This window comes from Zeus faber (assembly GCF_960531495.2).
Source record: "Zeus faber genome assembly, chromosome: 2".
Classification (NCBI taxonomy): domain Eukaryota; kingdom Metazoa; phylum Chordata; class Actinopteri; order Zeiformes; family Zeidae; genus Zeus; species Zeus faber.
The window spans coordinates 5,801,756-5,825,463 of NC_137189.1; the positions used below are offsets into that span (position 1 = coordinate 5,801,756).

The 23,708-nt window shown below is 41.3% G+C and overlaps 1 protein-coding gene across 1 annotated transcript in view; it reads left to right on the plus strand.

Moving 5' to 3' along the window:
* cep128 (centrosomal protein 128) overlaps positions 1–23,708 on the plus strand; it is a 106,305-nt gene that overhangs the window by 55,199 nt on the left and 27,398 nt on the right. Inside the window, exons 19-21 of the mRNA XM_079996610.1 lie at positions 9,475–9,534; positions 13,431–13,623; positions 21,341–21,387. Coding sequence (XP_079852736.1) covers positions 9,475–9,534; positions 13,431–13,623; positions 21,341–21,387 — 300 coding nt within the window. The remainder of the gene's footprint in view (positions 1–9,474; positions 9,535–13,430; positions 13,624–21,340; positions 21,388–23,708) is intronic.

Sequence of the window (23,708 nt, forward strand, 5' to 3'; positions counted from 1 at the left end):
CCAGAAAATCCAGGTTGTGCCAGATTGGGGTGAATTTGTTTGGAGATAGAGTGTGACTACTGAGTTTGAGGAATCTCCACCAGGCTGACAGAGTCGTTGCAATGAATGGGTTTTTAAAGCAATTATGTTTCCTTATGGATTCAGAATAAGATAAGAAATGGGAGATCAGATATTGATAAATCCTGACATTCTGTTTGTTAAATGTCTTGCCACCCATGGCCCAATTGTTGCTTTGTTTGTTACCATTTAATTATAAATTGAAGATGGTTCGCTAAATAGTAGTATCTGAAGTTTAGTGCTGCCAGGCCTCCAAAGTCTTTGTTTTTCCGTAGTGTTGCTAGTTTAAATCTCGGTTTCTTGTATTTCCAATATAATTCATTGATTATTGAGTTTAGAGTATTAAACCAATGTACTGTTGGTTGGAAACGGAGTCTTCTTTATTTCCAAGTGAGTTTACACGTACAAGGAATTTGTCTTGGTGTTCGGTGCATACAAGAAACATAAATGTAAAATAGAACAATAGGAAAACAATCTATAAATATATAAGAATATGTAAAATAAGGCTTTTTTTTAAATAAAGCTGTACAGTTTGTGCAGGAATGTGCAAATGTTCAGAGTATGAGGTATAAAGAGCTGTAGAGTTGGTGCAGGAATGTGCAAATATGTAAAATAAGGCTTTTTTTTAAATAAAGCTGTACAGTTTGTGCAGGAATGTGCAAATGTTCAGAGTAGGAGGTATAAAGAGCTGTACAGTTTGTGCAGGATGTGCAAATGTTCAGTACATAACCGTATGTGCAATATGTACGAATAAGAGTCCAGAAGAATGAAGAATGTGCGTTAATGTAAGGCATTGACATACCCATTCAATTGAAGGCTTACAGGTCCGTGTAGTGTCTATAGGGGGAGCGGCTGGGTGTCCGTTTCAGTGGGGGTCCTGGGCCTGAGGCCAGTTGCAGACAGGAAGACACTGTTCATGTGGCGAGAGGTTTTGGCCTTGTTGGTCTGCAGCCTCCTGCCAAAGGGCACCTCCCTTTGGCAGGAGGCTTTCAAACAGTTTGTGTCCGGGATCGGAGGGGTCAGCCACAATCTTACCTGCACGCCTCAGGGTCCTGGAGCCGTACAGGTCCTGGAGGGATGGCAGATTGCAGCCAATCACCTTCTCAGCAGAGCAATTGATAGGCCGCACTCTGCCCTTGTCCTTGGTGGTTTTCGCGGCATACCAGACAGTGATGATGGACGTGTAGAAGTGCACCATCATCGTCGCTGGCAGGTTCAACTTCCTCAGCTGCTGCAGGAAGTACGTCCTCTGCTGGGCTTTGTTGATGACGGAGCTGATGTTCAGCTCCCACTTGAAGTCCTGGGAGATGATGGTTCCCAGGAAGCGGCAGTACTCCACAGTGTTGAGTGGGAAGTCACACAGGGTGATGGGGGTGAGTGGGGCCCCGTTCTTCCTGAAGTCCACAACCATCTCCACTGTCTTCACAGCATTGAGCTCCAGATTGTTCTGGTCAAGCTCCCCACCTGTAGGCCGACTCATCCCCTCCACCAGCTTCACGTACTGCCTCCTGTCAGACAGGAAGTCTGTGATCCACCTGCAAGTGGAGTCAGGCATGATCAGCTGGGAGAGCTTATCTTGCAGAAGAGCTGGGATGATTGTGTTGAAGTCAGAGCTGAAATCCACAAACAGGATCCTGGCGTAGGTTCCTGAGGGAACCTATGCCAAGTGGAGGGCCAAGTTTACTGCATTGTCTACAGACCTGTTGGCTCTGTAGGTGAACTGCAGGGGGTCCGGGAGAGGGTCTGTGATAGATTTGAGGTGGGACAACACAAGGGTGGTAAAGAGATGTCTAATTAACTCTTGTCAAATAATTTTTTTGGCATCTAAAGAGCCAATAACAGTATTTAAGTTGTTCCTTTGAGATATGCTGATCAGACTGAATAAGCGCTGCATATTGCTGGATGAGTGTCTGCCCTTGACAAAGCCTGTTTGGTCAGGGTGAATAATGAATGGAATTAGTTATTCAATTCTGTTGGTAAGTGTTTTACTAATCTTTAAATCACAATTAATTTGGCTTATGGGTCTATAATTGGAGGTGAGGGTTGGGTCCTCATTGGGTTTGAGCAAACCCGAAATAAGGGCAGTATTCATGTGCGGAGGCATGGTGGAGGTTGACTTAATCCCTGTGACTATTCTGATGAATAATCGGGATATAAGTGGCCAGAAGCGTTCATAGAATTCCACTGGGTAGCTATCTGATCCAGGTGATTTATTTTTGGGCATAGAAAAGACAGCTTTCCTGAGTTCTTCTAGAGTCAGTGGTTGATCTAATGTGGTAGCCTGCTCTGTGGAAAGTAAAGGGAGATCGAAATCATCGAGGAATGAGTTAATGTTTGATATATTTGATTAATTTAACTGAGTTATATAGCTTATAATAAAGGTCTGTTGTATGTTATCCTACCCTGTGGATCTGTGATGGCTGTAATAAGTGTTTTTTCTCTATAGCGTTTCAAATGATTGGCAAGAAATTTACCTGATTTGTCATTGAATTCAAAATAATTCGCTCTTATTCGTTGCATGAGCAATTGTGTCTTTTGATGGGTGATATGATGAAGTTGAGATGTAATTGTCCTGATCTAATTTCAGATTTGCTCAGTGGGTGAGTGGGCTTGTTGGGAGTGGAAATCTTTTAATCGTTTTTCTAGTTTATTTTTGCATTCTTTTCCTTTCTTTTTCTTGTGAGTGGAGAATGAAATAATACTACCTCTCAGAACTACATCTTGAAACTAATCGGCCCATGATTGGAGATAACAATAGGGTGGATTTCAGGATTAGTGATTTTGGACATTACAGAGTAACTTGTCAAAAAAATGTAAATTCTAGAGAAGCTTTGGTGGGGTAGTGAATAATATGCGTATTTTCCTTTATTTGGATTATTTGATCGCTAAGAGCAAGATCACTCATATTATTTTATAGTGTCCGACGAATACCAGGGCTTGTGATTATTTCTGTTTTGTGAGCAGTCTAAAATTGGATAAATTACTGTGTTGAAGTCCCCTCCCAGTGTAATAATTGAGTCAGAGAATTCAAAGAGTTTTGAAAATATATTGTGAAAGACATTTGGGTCGTCCTCATTGGGGCCATAAATATTAGCTATGGTTAATTTGATGTTTCCTAAAATTCTGATAATCATTATAAAATGCCCTTCTGTGTCTGATATTTTGGTTTTATTCTGATATGGAATACTATTTATTTATCAATATAGAAACACTTTTTTTTTTTTTTTACTTGTATGATGCAGAAAACATCTGATTACCCAATTTAGCTTTGAGTTTGAGGAGTGAGGTGATTTTCTTGTAGTAGACAGAAGCTGGGGTTCATCCTGGTGAGGTGACTTAGGATTTGGCTACATTTAGCTGGTGAGCCCAAGCCTCTCACATTACAACTAACAAACTTAATGGGTGTCATTGAAGTTAGTTAGGGGGTGATGGATGTGGATTTCTAGTTTTCCCATGCAGCAGCAAAGTGCATCTAAGGCAATAGCTATACTACCGTGCCCATGTTTCCCCATAGATAAGACTGAGTTTTCCTCCTTTACATTTATTTTTACTGTCCTAGTACAGACGTCGACAATTTGTGACCCACCGCGTACTTTAGGGTCATTTTTTCCGCACCATTTGAAAGTGGGAAATCGGAGCTTCCAAACAAGGTGTCACTTGTGCAAATCAAGCAACTATTTTTAAAGCTATGACTTTTAATGACAAGGGTGTGGCAAACTGTGATTCTGAGATAATCACCTCCAAAGTTTTATCCACACCAGGTTCATTAAGCCAGTTCCCAGAATGCAAATGGGGTTGGCGGACAAACAAAGCCTCAAGGCTAATTAACATTCTGCTGAATGGGCCAATCACAAAAGCTCAACAAAACACACTAATTTTGTTTTTAAAAAAGCTTTTATTTAACAGTAAGAATATACATGTATCAAGTATCAATATTATGAGTGTCAAAAAATCTGAAAATCTGTCACCAACCTCAATGGACTTCATCACGTCATCAACTGCTTCCGTTCTCCTGTCTCCGGTGGTTCTTAGAGGAAAATATTCCGTTTCATCGTCACATTAAGTTTGAAATCCACTGATTGAAATGTTCTCCAAGTCCGGAGTAATATCAGATTCAGCAGCGCTGTTCTTCTCCGCGTCGCTGTCGGAGAACTGACTATCATCGCGGATATTAAGTCCAGTACACGCTGCTAACACTGACTTGGATCTATCGCACCAGTCAGATTAAGGTCCGAAATATGATTCAGAGCTTCCCACACCCGCTTCGCGTAATCCATAACGATACAGAGAAGAAACTTTTCACAGACAAGTGAGACTGAAACACCCCTGTGCTTTAACTGTCTGTATACGGAAGTGACGTAGGTGCGTGGCGCGAAGTGTTATTCTTCTTCGCCATTTCGCAACAATGATGTGTGTGTAAAAGTGGTACGATTTCAAGGTTGAATTCTATCAAAACGGTTTCACATTGTGGCTTCATATCACATGGAATATGGATGAATGATCTTCGCCTGGACGGTCGCTTTAAAGGAAACGATCGATCGGCGTTGTTCAGTGCTGTTCTGCGTCTCGGTCATGTCATCTAACGGGAATATTTAACTCCACGGTTTAACATTTTTCTACTATTTATAAATCAAACTCGGTTTTGAAAATATGTTGAGAGATTAAAAAAAAACACAAAGGAACACGAATCTGGAAAAATCTAATTTTCCTTCAAGAAAGGTTTTTTTCAACTTATTTGGCTGCTCCTGGCAATTTTAGAAATGCGCGAGATGGCGGCTTTTGCTGTGGTGAGACACATTTGTGAATTGCCTCGTAATACTGTTAGAAATTGACACGTAACCATGAAGATTTCTATCTCATAATCTTTGAAAACATTTGTAGAATGTGACCCACCGCAGCAAAAACTGCCATTTTGCAACAACACAAAGTCTCTCTCCCGCTCCTGCTCGCCGAACCTGAAACAGCTGACAATCTTATGCCTTCCATTTTATCTCACCTGGGAATTCAGCACGATCATCATCACAGCCGTTTATATTCCACCGCAAGCGGACACCGACACAGCACTGTTGGACCTGTATGATGTGTTGTGTCGATTTCAAAACAAACATCTCGACGCGGCTGTGGTGGTGACTGGGGACTTTTAACAGGGCAAACCTTAAAAAAGTTCTGCCTAATTTCCACCAACACATCACGTGTGCCACCAGGGGAGATAGAACTTTGGACCATTGCTACACACCTTACAAGAACTGATTCAACACCGTCCCACTCCCTGCCTTCGGGAAATCAGATCACGGCACGATTTCGCTGGTTCCCGTTTACAGGCCTCTGATGGCACGAGAATTGGTGGTGACGAGGGACGTGAAGCGTTGGACGGACCAATCAGAGGCCGCGCTTCAGGGCGCCCTGACTGACGTCGACTGGGACATGTTCCAATCAAGTTCAAGTGACGTCAGCGAGTTTATGGACGTAGTGGTGAGCTTCGTGGCTACGTTAGCGGACAGCATCGTTCCCACTGTGAAAGTTCGGAATTTTTCAAATCAGAAACCGTGGGTCGATAAATCCATCCGCTGCACTGAATGCTTGCACGGCCACTTACTACGATGGTCTTGTGTCCTGAAATATGGTCAATTACATAGCAGCGTCTTACAATCTGCGGAGGGTGGTGAAGGACGCTAAATGGATGTACAGAGAGACTGTGGAGCTACAGATGAAGCAACGGGACACCAGACGCTTGTGGCAGGGGCTGCAGACTATAACAAACTACAAGAGCAGCTCCTCCCCAGCCACGAGTGTGGACGCCTCCCTTGCCAACGAAGTGAACTCCTTTTATGCGCAGTTTGAATCTGGCAACAGCACCGCTAGCTCGCCAGCTAATTGGAGTTACACCGCTGGGGATGAGCGCGCACTCTGTGTCTGAGCATGACGTCAGGAGGGCTCTGATGCGGGTGAACACCAGGAAAGCTGCGGGCCCAGATGGCATATCTGGATGAGTACTGAAGAACTGTGCCAACCAGCTAGCCCTGGTGTTCACTACAATATTCAACATCTCCTATTCTACCTCACTTTATTCACATGCCACTTTAATGCACATATCTGTATATACATAAATAGCCTATCTCATATACATAAGTCTATCCCATATACACAAGCCTATTCCCTTTATCTATTTTGTACCCCCACCCTGCATTACCGTTGAGTTCCTATTTTATTTTATTTTACTCTATATATTTTTATTTTATTCTACAGTATTCGACTTACTGCTTTACGTTTTAGGAATCAGTTAGTTAGTCAAGTAGAAATTCTTAGGTGGCGACTGTGTTCAGTCTAGAACATATTGTGTGCAATCACCGGGTGCGTTGCATTGACATTTCACTGCATATATGTATCAAAGTATGTATATGTATGTGACGAATAAAACTCTTGAATCTTGAAATCTTGTTATGGATTACAAGAAGCCGGTGAAGGAACATCTAAATCATATCGCGGACCTCTGACCAGTGCGATAGTTCCAAGTCAGTTTAAGCAGCGCGTACTGGCTTTCCTTTTCCGGGATGATAGTCAGTTCTCCGACAGCGACACTGAATCTGATATTTCTCTGGACTTGGAGAACATTTCAAACAGCGGAATTCAACCTGAATGTGACGATCAAAGGAATATTTTCAAGAACCACCGAAGGAGACCAACGATATGCCCGTTGTTGTTACAATGGAAGAAGTTGATGACGTGATGAAGTCCATTGGGGTTGGTGACAGATTTACAGATTTCAGATTTTCTGAGACTCATTATTGATAGACTCTACATTTTGTTGTGTTGTCCATACTTTCAAACTCCAAAATAATTCCACTTTTATAAAACATGTATATTCTTACTGTTAAATAAAAGGTTTTTTTAAAAACAAAAATTGTTTTGTGTTGTTGACTCTGTTCGTGATTGGCCCATTCAGCATTATGTTAAGTAGCCATGAGGCTTTGTCTGTCTGGCAACCCCATTTGCATTCTGGGAGCTGGCTGAATGAACCTGGTGTGGGTAAAACTTTGGAGGTGATTATCTCAGAATCACAGTTTGCCACACCTTTGTCATTAACAAGTCATAGCTTTAAAAATATTTGCTTGATTTGCACAAGTGACACCTTGTTTGGAAGCTCTGATTCTCCACTTTCAAATGGTGCGGAAAAAATGACACTGAAGTATGCTGTGGGTCACAAATTGAATGAACTAATTAAGCATTGTGATTAAAAATAATAATAATAATTATATGCTTGCCAGATTTATCAATATATTATCACCGTTGTCTCGGCCGTTGGCCCCCAGACCTGTAGTTTGAGGCCCCTGATCCTGTGCGACTACCACTTCCTGTGTCCATGTCTTCTACATACCCCTCAGTTTACCATTCTCTTTCTTTACTATTTTCTCAGTTGGAGGCGGCAAGGAACAAACAGCTATTTTGTGAAACACACACACACACACACACACACACACACACACACACACACACACACACACACACACACACATATGCACAACATAAAACAGAAACAAATCCAGACAGGCACGTATAGAGAACGCCTGACTCGTATTAGCTGCAGCAGGTGCTCTTGCCTCCACCGCAGTGTGCAGCCCAAAACAGCACTGGAGATTTCACTACAAAAACCCCAGTCTGCTCGTTGAGTTTTTCCCAACGTTTTTACCGCCTTTTTGTCTGCCACAAGCATAGAGAAACCTTTTAGAAGTTAAAGTAAGGAAGGAAAGGTAGATTAGAGAGAGAGGGAGATGGAGAGATGGAGAAAGAGGAGGTAAATATGTTACATCCCCAACACAGCGGCAAACTCAGCCGCTCTGTTGTTGCACTCCTCAAACACCAGCGTGTTGGTGGGGTGGGGGGTTGGGGTGTCGGTGGCAACAAGCACTCCCAAGCACCCCCATTGTTGTCACTCCAGCTGCCATGGTAACGGCTTGGGGGATTGACTTCACTCGAATGTGACACTTGAGCGACGGTTGAGAAACGGAGGGGGAGGGAAAGTTGCTGCAATAACCGTGTTGCCACGGTTATTGTTCGTGAGACGTGACACAAAGCGCCCCGGAAAACTCCTGCTGCGTGCGTTTTTCCACCGATGTCTGTCAGTCGCGTAAACACCACATCACTGGAGTCGGTGTGTGTGTGTGTGTGTGTCTGTCTGTCTGTGTGTGTGTGTGTGTGTGTGTTTGTGTGCATAGTATACAAGTGTGTTTGCACGTGTCGCTGTTCATCATTATGAGTGATACAGCCTGTGTCGCTTACGCTGACAGGCTTGTCTGTCTGGGATTAGTGCAACACAGTCCCTCAGCTCCGTCTTTCTTCAGACACAGACACACACACACAAGCACTGGTTGTTAAAACAGACACACCAGTTTAGGATGCCATGAACAGTTTAGGACCATACCCCCTCAAAGTTAAGGGAAAGGCAAATTTCTTATTTATCTATAAGGGCTGAACGATTGGGGAAATAATAGAATTGCGATTTTATTTTCAAATTGAATTGTAAAAAGAAAAACCTTCAATCACAGTAGAACATTGACTGATTGATTTTACTTCAAGCCTTGTTATTATTTGAATCTGAAAATTAACATTCGAAAAATATGCAGTGTTTCAGCAGAAATTTATTATTTTTTATTCAAGTGTTGTATGCATACCTCCAGTGTGCTCAGGGACAGCTTTGTGCTCATTAAATAAAAAAAAACCTGCATTATTCTGGAAGAGGCTCTGTCCAGACTCTACAGGTGTTCCAGGCTCTGCCAGCAGCACACGCCACCGGGTCTCACTAGGGGGGATGGTTAAGATGGTGTGGATAGTTAAGACAATGGGGGGGCGCAGAGAAAGTGTCCCCAGTACGCACGGTTTTTTTCCATACGCATTTGTTTCTTTTCATTAGGAGACAAAAAATAAAATTAAAACACACTGTTCTGGCACACAGAGAAGGGAGGGAGAGAGTGAGGCAGGTGCGCAAAATGTGCCCCGATTGCTCCACTTCCGTGCGATGTTGGTTTGAATTTGATTAATCTGTCTGTCTGTACTTATCCTATCGATATCTCTCTCGCTCGCTCTCTGTCTCGCACTCTTATCTAAAATATATTTGATCTCCTTAACAAACAACACTTGTGAACATACAGTATCATGAAAGTACAACTTTCAAAAAAACGCTTTTTACTCTGTAAGACTTGAAAACAAGACCTGATGAATGCTTAGGCTTATTGATTGAAAATCATTTGGTGAGGAATGATCGTGATCCTTTAAGGTCTAAATAACTGACCCAAATTTGAGTATAATATATACTTATTTTTATTATACAAATAAAGAATATTATTATTATTATTATTATTGTTATTATTATCACACTTGTAAGACGGACAATGTTTCAAGTCTTTTCCCTCCTGTTTTTAGGTAATCTCCCAGAGGCCAGGGTTGGTGAAAGACCCTCACCGCTGGCTTGCTGAGACCAAGGTACAAGGCTCGTGTGTGGCAATGTGGAACCTCTATGCTGCTGATGTTTATTCAATTATTGCAATAACAGCATAAAGCTGCATTAAGTTATATATCTGTGAATTAAATTAATCACAAGACTGCCCGTTATGTGAAGGATTTCTAAATACTGGCCATCGCCCTGAAAATCATCTCCCCAATCTACTTCTGAAAAAAGCATAGTTATTTGAATTTCGCTCTTTATAAAAGCTCACCAAACTTTAAGCTTGGAAACTTTAAATGGAAAGGAAAGCTACGGTTTTGCCTAAAACCTGGGACATAAACAGAAAGCAAAAATGATTTTAACAATAAAATAGTTGAGTTGCATTAATGTTTTCTGTACGTTTATGGATTTGATCAAACCAATGCTGACATAAGCCCAGCAGGGCTCACAGCTCACACTCGATATGCTGTGAACCATGCTCGACTCTTAGAAGTTCAGCCCTTTTCAAATGAATATGTGTAAAAATCACAACAACTCTCATGTTTGCCCCTTGTGCTGCCTTTTGGAGCATTAACACAAGTGAGCTATATCAAAAAAACAAAAACGAAACGAAACTGGACAAGCTTAGATCGTCTTTAATGGTCATTGCACCCACCACACATGCACATGTGGCACGGTCCCCGGGCGTGTCGACGAATGCTGCCCACTGCTGTAGAGCATGCAGAGGCCATGTGTATATATGCATGTGTTGTGTGGTGTGGTGTGTGATGAATAAAGATTCTTCTTCTTCTTCATATGTGTAGCTACGGCAGCTGACACACACACATACAATTAATGGGAATCATGAATTATGTTCTCCACTTTTTTCCCATCAAGGCTTGTCCTTCCTCCAGGGGGCAGGCCAGGAGTGGTGGGCACCTTACAGCGCTGTTTCCTCTGCTTACAACATGGTTCACAAAAGTGATACTGTTCTTTCATACAGTGTTTTCCAAGATAAGACTATATTAATTCCTAGAGGGAATTGATATATGCAGTATAATCAAGACGGATATACAAATTACAATTAGATAAGAAATAACATACAGTATATGTACACATCTCTCTTTACAAAGTTAACATGAAGTAGCACTATAGTGGCTAACTAGTCGCACTCTGCCTACTAGTGACTAGTGAGCCCAATATTGCCAGATGGCAGTTAGTCTACGGTAAGCACACGTTACAATATGGCGACGTTACTAATACAAGTAACAGTAGGCAAAAAAGTGACATACAGTATTAACTGCAGTGAAAACGCTGCTGCAGTATTAATATTTCAATTTGTTGATGATACGGTATTCTGGTACTTTCTGTCAAATCCGCCCACTTTGAAGTATGTGACATGCACAAGAATAAACCCATTTTAGCCAATGAGTAGGCTTTGCCAGATCCACCTGTTGGCCCTTGAGAGTCCTCCCACGACGCCTCGGCCTGGCGCTTGGCTCTGTTGTCTCGTATTCTGTTGTCTTGTATTCTGTTGTCTCGTATTCTGTTGTCTTGTATTCTGTTGTCTCGTATTCTGTTGTCTTGTATTCTGTTGTCTCGTATTCTGTTGTCTTGTATTCTGCCGGTACCCTCAGACGCTGAGAGCTGAACAGCGGAAACTTGGTTGAAAGGAAACTCAAAATAGTTTTGTCAAAACAACGATGGAGTTGATTCAGAGCCGGAGAAGAATAGTGATAGCTATGATTTCACCAGAAAGTGTCCACCAGTTGCTTGCTGGAGTGTAAAACCATTTATAGCGGAGGGAAGATGGATGTTGTATGGTAAAGGTCTTTCATTTTTATAGGGAAAGCAGAATTCACTTACGATATTTCTTATGTTGGGTAGGTTGTGTGGGTTGTACCAAATCTCCCAAAATTAATTAATTGATTAGAATACACTGTAATTCCGAGTGGCTTTAATCCCAAGGTTTATCGATTGAAACCACCACAGGTCCTTGCTTATCAAGGGTTTTGTTACCTTCTTGAAAATACCATGATTTGTTTTCATTGGTGCTATGTTGATGCTATCCATCATTTTGTAAGAGCAGAGACACCTTTTCAGATGGTACTTATCTCATTTAGAACAAAAGTATTCATTCGTTTAATCATTGATTGTTTTTTTCTCTCCTTTCGTCCCTCAGATGGAAATTCTCTATCTCTACACCTCTCATGTGTGGTGCTCTGCCTGCAGATTTAGCTCAACCTGCTTCCCCTCTCCTTTTCACCTGCCAATGTGTTTAAAAAGGCAGAAGAAATGGAGCTGTGCTTCCGTGGCCTTAGAAAAGAGACTCTGTTTAAGTCCCATAATATTTTTATGAAACCTAAGAGGGAGAAAAAATTATGATTGTCTCAATTTCCTGAAATGGCAAAGCCTTCCAATTAAGTCCTTTAAAGTCTTTGCAGGTTGCCCCATGGAAAAGTATGGGAAACTATTTTCAACTATTCATCCAGGGCTGAAAGTGCATAGGAATGACCGCACAATGATAAATAATATAATTTTATTACGATTATTGATATTTGTGATATTTGAAGAAAATATTATTTTTCAGATTTTTCTGGAAGCTTCACATTATTTTCACACAAAATATGATGATTGGTTGCCGTACATTGCTTTGGATGGCCTTCCTTTTGTTTGACTTTATGCACATGGCCAGCAAGTTATTCACCAGATTTCTACCACAAACGCTTGTGTGGGTCATGGGGAAAATGTTTAAGGATGGTGTTTCTAAATGTATTTTCATCAAAAGTGAAACCGATTGTTAGTAGTTAATTTGCGCCTAACAACGTCAGCTGGAAGGTTTCTTAATTTTTGTTTAGAGACAAAAATACATTATCATTTAATGATGCACTCTTAAGGTCCTAACATATGAGCTTCTAACCACGCGTACGCAAAGTGGCTGCCGCATATCCTGTGTTCCTTTGGGTCATTGGTTTTGCCCGTCATCAGAAATGAACGTTACATGTCCACAACATGCAATTCGACACATGACCAGTGGGGGCAGTATATCAGAACGTGACAGGCAGCTCCACAGCAGACTCTGAACGAACTACAACAATGGCTCAAAGTTTTAAAGACAAACTTGAAATTTCTTGTCCACAATTACTCACATTTAGAGCGATAAATATACTTTCCAGACTAGCCGGCGTGAGATCACTGTCATTTTACAAGTTGCCATGGAAACCTGCAAAAACAAATGGAAACGGGTCCGAGACGTTATGTACGAGCACGGGAGATGTTAGAGAAACAGAGCGGAGACGATGAAGATTCTGTGTTTCGTCCGGCAGTCGTTCGCGAGGTCTCTTCTCATGAAGATATTTCGAAGTCGGCCACAGATTCGGCCCTCTTCTGCCCCCTGGTGGATTAACTTTTTAATCCTCCCGACACACCAAGTCAAGTATATTGAGGGCTTTATGCACTTCACTTGAATCATTTGTCTTGTAGCCTGAGTGTAAGTAGCCGCTACCTCCATGTTATTCAACATTAATACTGTTGAATAAGAGGTTAATTTGTGAAGCACTTTACTTAATTCCAACGTTGAAAATGGAATAATGGAAAGTAGACGAGCACTGTCACAGTAGTTACTTAAGTCATACGCTCATTCAGTTACTATACATACAGTTATTATACAACTGTGAGGAAAACGTGTGCTCTCAAGTCTGGAAGACAAGGTCTGGAAAACTGGAATTATAAGCTTTTCAGAAATGCGCTCCTGTTGTGATCGTCATTTTTTTCCCAACCGAGCAATCACCAACAACATACCATCAATTGAACACAATCACTCAATTCTAAAATGTTTAGAATTCAGCAACCATTTTTTCAGTCTTGGCATCCAAAATTTGATTCACAGTTACTTCTCAAAGTCCCTGTGCCTTGCAACATCCTTATTTGTATTTGTTTTCTTCGGCCCAACCAGATGAAGCTCCGCTGGCTCTGCCAGGAGGTGAAGGAGCGCGAGACGAGGGAGCAGCGCCTCCGGAAGCAGCACCAGGAGACCAGAGATCAGCTGAGTGATGTGCGACAGAGCAAAGATTCGGAGCAGAGCGCCCTCCTGCAGCGTCTGGATGAGCAGGAGAAGCTGCTGCACTCCCTCAGCAAAGAGAACAAAGGTAAGGCCCTTTCACTAGTCACAGATACAGGGTTTTCCCTGATCCTTTTTTTTTCCCCCTGTTTTGGGAGCAGCAAGTGGTTTTTAAGACAGTAGTTCTCAACGTGAGGTCTGGGTAACCTCCAGGGGTCTTTCAGAGGGATCCCAAGCATAATTATTGATAGTTTAACTTCACCATTATTTAATTTACAGGACGTTGGTATGTAGACTAATGACTGTTTTGGTCCAACTATCACTGTTATGTCCCTGACTAATGTACAGACAGGTATCTAACACAAAGGTCTTGTCAGATTGGCATCCCAGAGAGGAAATCTTATCAAATGGTGTCCGTGACCTCATGCGTATCAAATTGACCGTCCTTGATATGAAGAAGGTGGAATCACTGGTCAAAGAACTGAACAGGCTCTGACAGCGACATTTTCTTGCTCCTGACAGACACAAGACTGTTTTCATTGTTTTCTATATTTTTTTTGGCTTGTTTGTTTATTTTACTATGACTGGGTTGGTGGTTTTACTGTGACAGCATTGTGGCTGAGGCTGCCCAGGAATGCTGTCGCCGCTGTAGTGTAGCAGTTCATGTTCTCAGTGCATCACTCCCACCGGGATGTGATGAGGTGCCAGATAGACCCACTCTAAAGGAACTGCAGAGGTGTTCTTTCTGACATTGGCTTTTTTTTTCATCTTACGGGTCTCTCTCATTTCCATTACCTCACATTTCCTCATCAGTTTGATTGTGTCAGAGTTGTACATAGCGTTACCGTCCAGTATCGAATCACACAAGAACGTAATGGGACAAGAACGTTAACATTATCTACATGCGCTTAATAATTGTGGGTTAATAAAATATCTAGCGTGTGTGTGTGTGTGTGGGGGGGGGTATACGATTTGCACAGGTCTTGTTAAATGGACTCGCTCTTTCATCTCCTCTTTTCCACCTTGCCCTTCTCTCGGCCTTATTTCTCTTAATGAGTAGTGACTGTCAGTGTCGGAACAGCTTGTTTTTAACGCTTCAGCTGAACAATGAAAGGAAATCGGCCTTATTTGGGCTTCATTAGCACTATGGAAGCAGTGTGAAAAGAGGAGTGTGGAAGCGACACAGAGGGAGAGAAGAAGAGAAAATAAACTGGTGGAGAGATTTTTCCATCTAGCGTTTTTAGGGTTGTGTTGTTACTGTGGGCGGAGGTGGAGGAGGGGGTTGCGTCATTGGGATCAGCGATCGGATGATGCGGCCCGGGGGGGTGCACAGTGAGCTAATTCTTCTGTCTCTAAACCCAATCGGCCGCTTGCCTGTCGCCCCGTCTGTCAGAGGCACACAGATCATCTGAGGAATTAGCCCTTTTGACTGACCTGTGTTTCCCTGCGAGTCAGATCCAGTTTGGCCGTAACCTCTCTGTGGCTAAAAGGTATTTTCTGTCCGCTGCTGTCAGACTATACAAGGCCTCCATTTATTCTGTTTAAATAATTTAATTCCTCAGGTTTACAGCACTTACATTTTTCAGGTTTATACTGCTTAATAAAGTTTTTTCTTTTTTTTCCTGTTTTTCTTTTAAATATATTTATAAATAATTTAATCGATAATTAAGGAAACATTTTATTTCATTTTGTAAGAGGTTTGTGGTATAAACCTGTGGTATAAACCTGAAAAATGTACTTTTACACAAAATATAAAAAAATATGGGGGGTAAAAATAAAAAATAAACCTGAAAATTATAAACTGTATGAAGTTTATTGTGCTTAAAATGTTTTTTATATATTTTATTGTTTAACAGTACATTTTCCAGTTTTATGCTGCTTAATTAAAAATTATCATGCCATATTTTCTAAATTGTATTGTTAAACAGTTATACGTTATATAGTTATATAAGTGTTACATAATATATTACTGTTACATAATACAATTTAGAAAATATGGCAGGATAATGGGAAATAAACCTGAAGCAGCATAAAACTGGAAAATGTACGAGAAAACGTACTAGTAGAAAATAAGCGTGACTCTATCTTCAGATTTATTTTCCGTTATCCTGCCATATTTCATTGTGTACAGTTAACTGTGAGGTTATTGTATATTTCACTTTTTCCCGAGATATTGACACTTACTTTTTATAATTTTCTATTTTTTTCTATAGTTTGTTATTATTACTGCCAATTGTTTTAATGAGAGCCGCTGGGACATTCCATGACCCCGTTTTTGGGTCCCAAAATTCTTGCGGCAACAGCAATCACACTTTTTTTTCCTTTAGAGTAGGGATTTTAACAATTAATCAACTATCGATTAATTGCTAATAAGAATTTAATCTATTAAGATTTTGTCTTATCGAAAATAACTGAACAATCTGCAGTTTTATTGTAGATTGTATCAACAGGCGTCTTTGTGCACTGCAGGGCTTTTAAAAATAACAAAAAACAAAAAACAGCCAGGAAGTAGTAGTACTCATCGGAACGACAGCAGGCAGTCGAGGAAAAATGATGCCCAGTGGAGCAGGAAGTAGTAGTATACGTAGAAGGAGGCTTCCAGAAGAACGACAAACAACAAACATGGCTGCACATAGACAACGGAAGCTTTTCAATGCCAAGGAGGAAACTATATGTTTATTGTTGCTCAACAACTAATGCTGCGTTCAGATGGAACACGGTAGACGGGAACGGGATAATGCCACTTTCTGAACAGCACAGTTCCTATGTTGCTATGGTGATGACTCCAATAAAATATATTAAACTAAATTATTTAGTGTCTGTTTTATATATAAGAATTTTAGAAATGTTCAGTAATTTTATTACCCTCTTGTTGTCCATATCTGCACCAGACTTGATCTGCTACAGAACATCCAGCTCATTCCGTTGCGGAGGACGGCAAAAGGTTAAAATATTTCCCTCGTGCAAAGACGGGTCATAAAAATTCCTGTATGCACGCACCAGCTCAGCGCGTCTTGCCTCGAACTTCTCCATTTTTAAATTAGATGAAATGAAATGAGGAGAAACACTCCTCGCGGCCCTCGTGTCAAGACACAACATCTCAGAAGTGTGGGCTGCATAGGTCCCCACGCGCCATGGCGCCAGCCCCTGATGATGTCATTAGCTTTTATGTTATCAATTAATGACGATTGTTTGTTAAGGTTAACAAGTATCAATTAAGGAAATCCCTCTGAATTTGCATCCCTTTTTTGGAGTCAGTGCCACAAATGTTATGTGTTACAGTTCACATTTACATTACATTACATTTAGCAGATGCTTTTATCCAAAGCGACTTACAATTATTCAAATACCGACGGATGCAGCTATCAGGAGCATTAAGGGGTTAAGTGTCTTGCTCAAGGACACTACAGCATGCTAGCAGGAGGAGCCTGGGAACGACATTTAGGCCTTTAAGCTACAGATTGAGGCAAAATATGACTCTTTCTTACTGTACTGTACCTTTAAAACTGAAAGTACAGATATTTCATATTAGGAAACAGTTTCATGTGAATTTTAGTATCTCATCGGCTGCTTGTATTACATCACAGAGCATGGAAGGATCTCCAAATTGATTATATAGAAAATATATATTACAAGCCGATTTAATAATGTTTTTTAATTAAAATATATCAATGCAGACAGACCTGCCAGGTACGAAATGGCAGTTCAAACTACACCAAAAAAATATATATTTATATAACTGTAATTTAATTTTCAGAAAACAATCAGTGCTCATGTAGTCGTACTGGTAAAAATGTTCCGATACTCAAACCTAACACCAACATAATGTAACGTAGTTGCGTAGTTGGGGGGTAGAGGCGAAGATGCTGTCATCCACAGGTGATAGAATATCAAACTTGAGATGGATCTCAGGGGCAGAATGTGAGAAAGTTGAGCTCCAATCACAGTAATCTATTGGACTTTACATGTTTGGAAAGGCATTCAGAGGGCTTGGGGGGGCGGGGCCATTTTGTGCTCGACATGCTGCTTTCGCCAGCTCACTGGATATCACAGTGGATTACATAATGACTGAAGCTTTTGTTAAACACTGGCATGTGAGGCTGACAGTCAGCATATCAGCACTAATGCTGGAGCTACTTTGCCGGCAGAGGAACTAAGAATCAATTATCATCTTTGGAAACTGGAGCTGTTTGAAATGCTTGTAATATTTTGTCTTGTATAGTGGAGTGTGACAATCACATGCGTCTTACTCAGTTTCACATCGTAGCAATTAATGGGGATCACACACATAGAATCATTGTTGTTTGAAAGCAGAATTGTGGCTATTTCGTAACATCTCAACATGCCCTATAAACTGATGCGAAATGACTATTAAATGCAAATAAAAAAATACCATTGGAGAAAATTGGGAGCCAGCTCTTTTCCCCTACTTGGCCTGTTTAGCACAGTTAATTTCACATTAGCAGGAAGCTATGAGAACTGTAAAGCCATGCTTAATGGCTGTGATGCATTGTTGGGCTTCTTCTATGAGACGCTACTGAGCATATCATGGGTAATGTTCCATGTATCTTTGGGTGTTTGGGTCTTACACCAATCTACAGCACCACCTAGGCGATGCTACCCCAATTGGTAGGCGTTTATTTTTTGGTGCTTTTGGAAACCAATGAATAAACCAATTTACATAAAAAAGTGATGCTATTGAGTTTTATACTGTATGTTGTTCAGTTGTTTTTGTCTTACAGAATATATATATTGGATTACCTGATTATATCTGTGTGCTTGCCTGTCTTGGAAGCAATTATCATGGTTTCCCAGAAGACTGTGAATATACACTACTCACAAAAAGTTAGGGATATTCGGCTTTCGGGTGAAATTTCAGGATGAACCTAAAATGCACTATAACCTTTACAGGTGAACTTAATTTGACCTTCTCTAAACTTTTGAATGCACATGTCCAACTGTTCAATGTTTCAGTACTTTTTGCACAACTTGCTGTTCTCTGACAAGGAGCTGAACGGCAAAATTCACAACAGGTGTTTGATCCATGAATCCACCAATACATTTCCTGGTTCAATTAGAATTGGTATTTAAACAGTCCTCTTCATCATGGTGTTCACATTTTGACATCATGAGACCAAGACGACACCTAACAACTGATCAACAGTACCTCGCCATTGCAAGGCTTCAAACAGGATGTTCTCAGAGGGAAGTGGCCACTGAGCTTAGAGTGTCACAGAGTGTCATCAGCAGGTTGCAACAGAGATACAGAGACACTGGAAGAGTCACAGAAAGGCATAGAAGTGGACGTCCTTTGGCCACATCCCACACTGATGACTACTTCATTGTGAACAGTGCCCTGTGGAAGCAGATGATGAATACCACTCAACTCCAGGCACATTTAAGGGAGGTGAGAGGCACCCATGTGTCACGTTAGACCATTCAAAACCATTTACATTGGTGTGGTCTGCGTGCTAGACGACCTGCAAGTGTACCTGACCACACCACCAGGCACAGGCATCATCGCCTTGCATGGACCAGGGAGCATTTACGCTGGACGAGGCACCAGTGGCCTCAGTGCTGTTCTCTGATGAAAGTCTATTCACGTTGAGCAGAAATGATGGCCGCCAACGATGTTGGAGGCGTCAAGGAGAGCGCTATGCATCAGCCACTTTTGTCACCAGACGAGCCTTTGGTGGTGGTGGTGTTACAGTGTGGGCAGATGTGTCTAGTCAATACAGAACTGCCCTACACTTTGTGAATGGTACAGTGACAAGCCCATACTACCTGAATAACATCATTAATCCAGTCATTGTGCCCCTGCATGAACAACACAGGCCTAATTTCATCTTCATGGATGACAATGCTCGGCTGCTGGAGACTGGGGCACCTCTACTGGAGTGGCCTGCACTTTCTCCAAACCTGAATCCCATAGAAAACCTATGGGATCAGCTGAGTCGCCGTGTAGAGGCTCGTAACTCTGTGCCCCAGAACCTCAATGACCTGAGGGCCGCCCTTCAAGAAGAGTGGGGGGCCAGGCCTCAGCAGACAATAAGTCGCCTTGTGAACAGCATGAGACGTGGTTGTCAAGCTGTAATTGATGCTCAAGGGCACATGACAAGTTATTGAGACATTGACATTTTTTGTTGTGGTATACCCACCACTGTTGTTGGCTTTTGTTTCAATAAATTGTTTGAGATGATCACCATTGCATGCTTCTACTTAAATGCCCTACTTTCATGATATAATATCACTGTCGCGTGAACTTTATACATTTACCATAAATGTCACCCGAAAGCCAAACATCCCTAACTTTTGTGAGGTGTGTGTGTGTGTGTGTGTGTGTGTGTGTGTGTGTGTGTGTGTGTGTGTGTGTGTGTGTGTGTGTGTGTGTGTGTGTGTGTGTGTGTGTGTGTGTGTGTGTGTGTGTGTGTGTGTGTGTATATATATATATATATACACATACACACACACACACACACACCACTCAGCCACAACATTAACACACTTGCCTACTATTGTGTAGCTCCCCCTCGTGCCCTAAAACAGCTCTGACCGGTGGAGGCCTGGACTCCACAAGACCTCTGAAGGTGTCCTGTGGTATCTGGCACCAAAACCTTAGGAGCAGATCCTTTAAGTCCTTGAAGTTGTGAGGTTGGGCCCCCATGGATCAGGCTTGTTGTTTGTGCACATCCCACAGCTCGATCGGATTGAGATTTGGGGAATTTGGAGGCCAAGTCAATACCTTGAACTCTTTGTCATGTTCCTTAAACCATTACTGAATTTTTACAATTTTAGCATTGTGGCAGGGCGCATTATCCTGCTGAAAGAGGCCACTGCCATCAGGGAATACCGTTGGTTTGCAACATTGTTTAGGGAGGTGGTACCTGTCAAAGTAACATCCACATGAATGCCAGGACCCAAGGTTTCCCAGCAGAACATTGTCCAGAGCATCACACTGCCTCCACCAGCTTGCGTTCTTCTCATAATGCATCCTGGTGCTGTCTCTTCCCCAGGTAAACGACACACATCCACCCGGCCATTCTCATGATGTAGAAGAAAATGTCATTCATCAGACCAGGCCACCTTCTTCCAATGCTCCATGGTCTAGTTGTGATGCTCATGTGGCCATTGTAGGTGCTTTCGGCTGTGGACAGGGGTAAAGCATGGGCAGTCTGACCGGTCTGTGACTACACAGCCCCATACGCAGCAAGCTGCAATGCACTGTGTGTTCTGACACCTTCCAATCATAGCAGCATTAACTTTTTCAGCAATTTGTGCTGCAGTATCTCTCCGGTGGGATCGGAGCAGACAGGCTAGGCTTTGCTTTGGGCTTGAGCCTTGGCTGCCCATGCCCCTGTTGCCGGTTCATGGGTTGTCCTTCCTGCCCTTGTCAAAGTTGCTCAGATCCTTACACTTGCCCATTTTTCCTGCTTCCAACACATCTACTTCAAGAACTGACGATTCACTTGCTGCCTAATATATCCCACCCCTTGATAGGTGCCATTGGAACGAGATGATCAATGTTATTCACTTTTTGTATTTATTTTTTATTTTTCTGGTGAAAGTTACAGGAGGTTCAATGCTCTCCGCAATCAGGGTGCATGGAGAGCTGTGTTCGAGTCTATTTATGATTCCCCTTATTTTAAATTTGTCATTGAAATGTGTGCAGTTTTTGTAAGCTTCTATCTGTTCGATACTGTTACTGTAATGCACACTGACTGACATTTATTTATTTATTTTTTAAGTGGTGGTGGTCTGACACATCTGCAGAAAATAAGCGACTGACCTAACATTTCCTCTTGCAGAGTTGCTGGAGAGGAGTCGCAGGAAAGAAGAGGTGACGAGCCTTCAGGTTGGTATCAGCCACTTATTTTGTGTTTCCATCTTTCTCCTTCTTGCTCTGTTTCCACTAAGATGTTTTAAAATTCAGAATTAATTCCCATTTAACAGGACCGCAATAAAGATACCGATATCACCTAAATGAGACCGTTTTAAGGATTATATGTCATGTCAATATCATGTCCACTAAACCTTTTTTACGCTTTACAAAATCAAACTTTGATTCAATCTGAGATCCTTCCTATTTAAAAGATGAAATACATTTTTCTTTCATGTATTTCTTTGTGGTTCGCAGTCATTTTTCTTTCATTTGGTTTTAATTTCATGGTCAAGAGAGCAAGGATTATCGGGAATACAATCCATCATAACCTTTAGTCATGGTTTTTGTTACAATCCCCCTAGACATAACTCTGCATTGCTGAGGTAAAATGGGAAGTGGGGTAGTAATAATCGAGCACAAAAATCTGACCGTAATGTTAAAATATAAAATGGAGATGCACCGATCGATCAATCGACCGATATATTTTCAAATTCTATGCCAGTAAATAAACACGGCCGATACTGTGCACCTGTACTAAACTGGAAAACCAGCTCCGATACTCAACACAACTACCTTACGTAGTTGACGCTGAAAAATGTGAGTAAAAGAAAGAAAAGAAAATGTCAGCTGTTTGGAGGTACTTTCAAGGTAAATGAAAAAGATTTGACAAATTATTTATTTATTGCCTGACAATATTTCAAAATTGTGCGGACTGCGGATCTATCACTACAGCGGAGCGTCTTCTCTGGCTGTTTGTAGTGCTCGAGCTGAAGGGTTGAAAGCTTGAACTCTTTTTTTAAATCACGGTTGTTGGGGTTTCACTCAGTCGAACGAGTCGTTAGCGACGAACAATTTTATTCAGTTGGTTTAATTCACGGTGAGTGAAGGAGGATTTCCAGTTAACGAGAGTGAGAAGAGTCAGCCATTTATTTTATTTTTTATTTTTTTGTAATGATTGCAATTTCTTTTGGAATGGCAAGTATCATACATTAAAGAGAAATGTATATTTGCACTTAAAAGTGAAGAAAATTTCATTTGAAGTTTGAACCGGACATTTCCATATTAGTTATATGTTGTGTCGTACTAAAAATCAGTGAGAGATATAGGTTGCATTATACTGAAACTTAGTGACAGTCCCATATTCTATTTTATTGGAACTCTGGGAAAGTTTCATGTACTATTATTGTTCCATAGTGATTAATGAACAATAATAAACACAGTGTCAAAATCAGCAATCTCGCTATTGTGGTAACTGAAATTGCAGCAGTAGTCCGTATATGCAACTGTCCGATCACGTGAGCTTGATCAGATCATGGGATGTATTTGTCATTGGCATACAGCAGATCAGAATCAGCAGGTCAGAATTAAAAAAAATCTGAAATAGAAATTGGCCAAGAAAATTGCGATCGGAGCATCTGCAATTGGTAAAGATGTTCGGTAACTTCATAAGGTGATGCATTTCAATGAATATATCCTAATAAGATAAATTTGTATATATAGTTTGCCATAGTAGCTCACATACGATGTGATAAGCCTCGTTATGAGACGGCTACGATGTGAATAGCTGATGGAGTCGTTTAGCTGCAATAACTCAAAGCCACAGAGAGTCCCTGTTACACTATTGTGGTACTCAAAATATTTTCCCAAGGTTGGATGGTCTGCCATAGGCATAGTACAAACTATAAACTAATATTCAATTGAATATTTACCATTAACACTCTTACAGTTGTGAAACTGTTGAACCTGCCACTTCCCGTAAGCCCTGTCCACTGGGATAATTTTGAAAACATAGTGTTTTCTCTGCTTTTTGACCTCCCATCCACATGAAAACAGCGTTTTAAGTCACTGAAAACAAAGCTTTTGGAAAACGCCTTCTAGGATTGAGGTTTCTCAAAACTGGAGTGTGGACAGGCAAAACTGAACTTCTTGAAAACGCTGACGCAGGACCTCAACTTTCGCCTTTGCTTTTGCCTCAGGAACCTACGAGCGATGGCCGACGACTGTTGTGTTATGTCAACAGTGTCTCCATTAAAAGTTTAAATGTCTCTCCAACTTTAGGAATTGCAACCATACAGTATGTATGGTGTATGAAGTGTATGAAGATTATAATCACGGCCCTTAAGAAGTTCAATATGCTGCATTCTCCTCATCTAATAACATGAGGAGAATGTTGTTTGACATCAAGTTTTATGAGATGTTATTGCACCATACTGGCCATGGATGCTTATGTGAGCGTAAATCGCATCTTCACATAGAAATCAACAGCCTCCTCTAGTCTGAACCCTCATCTGGAC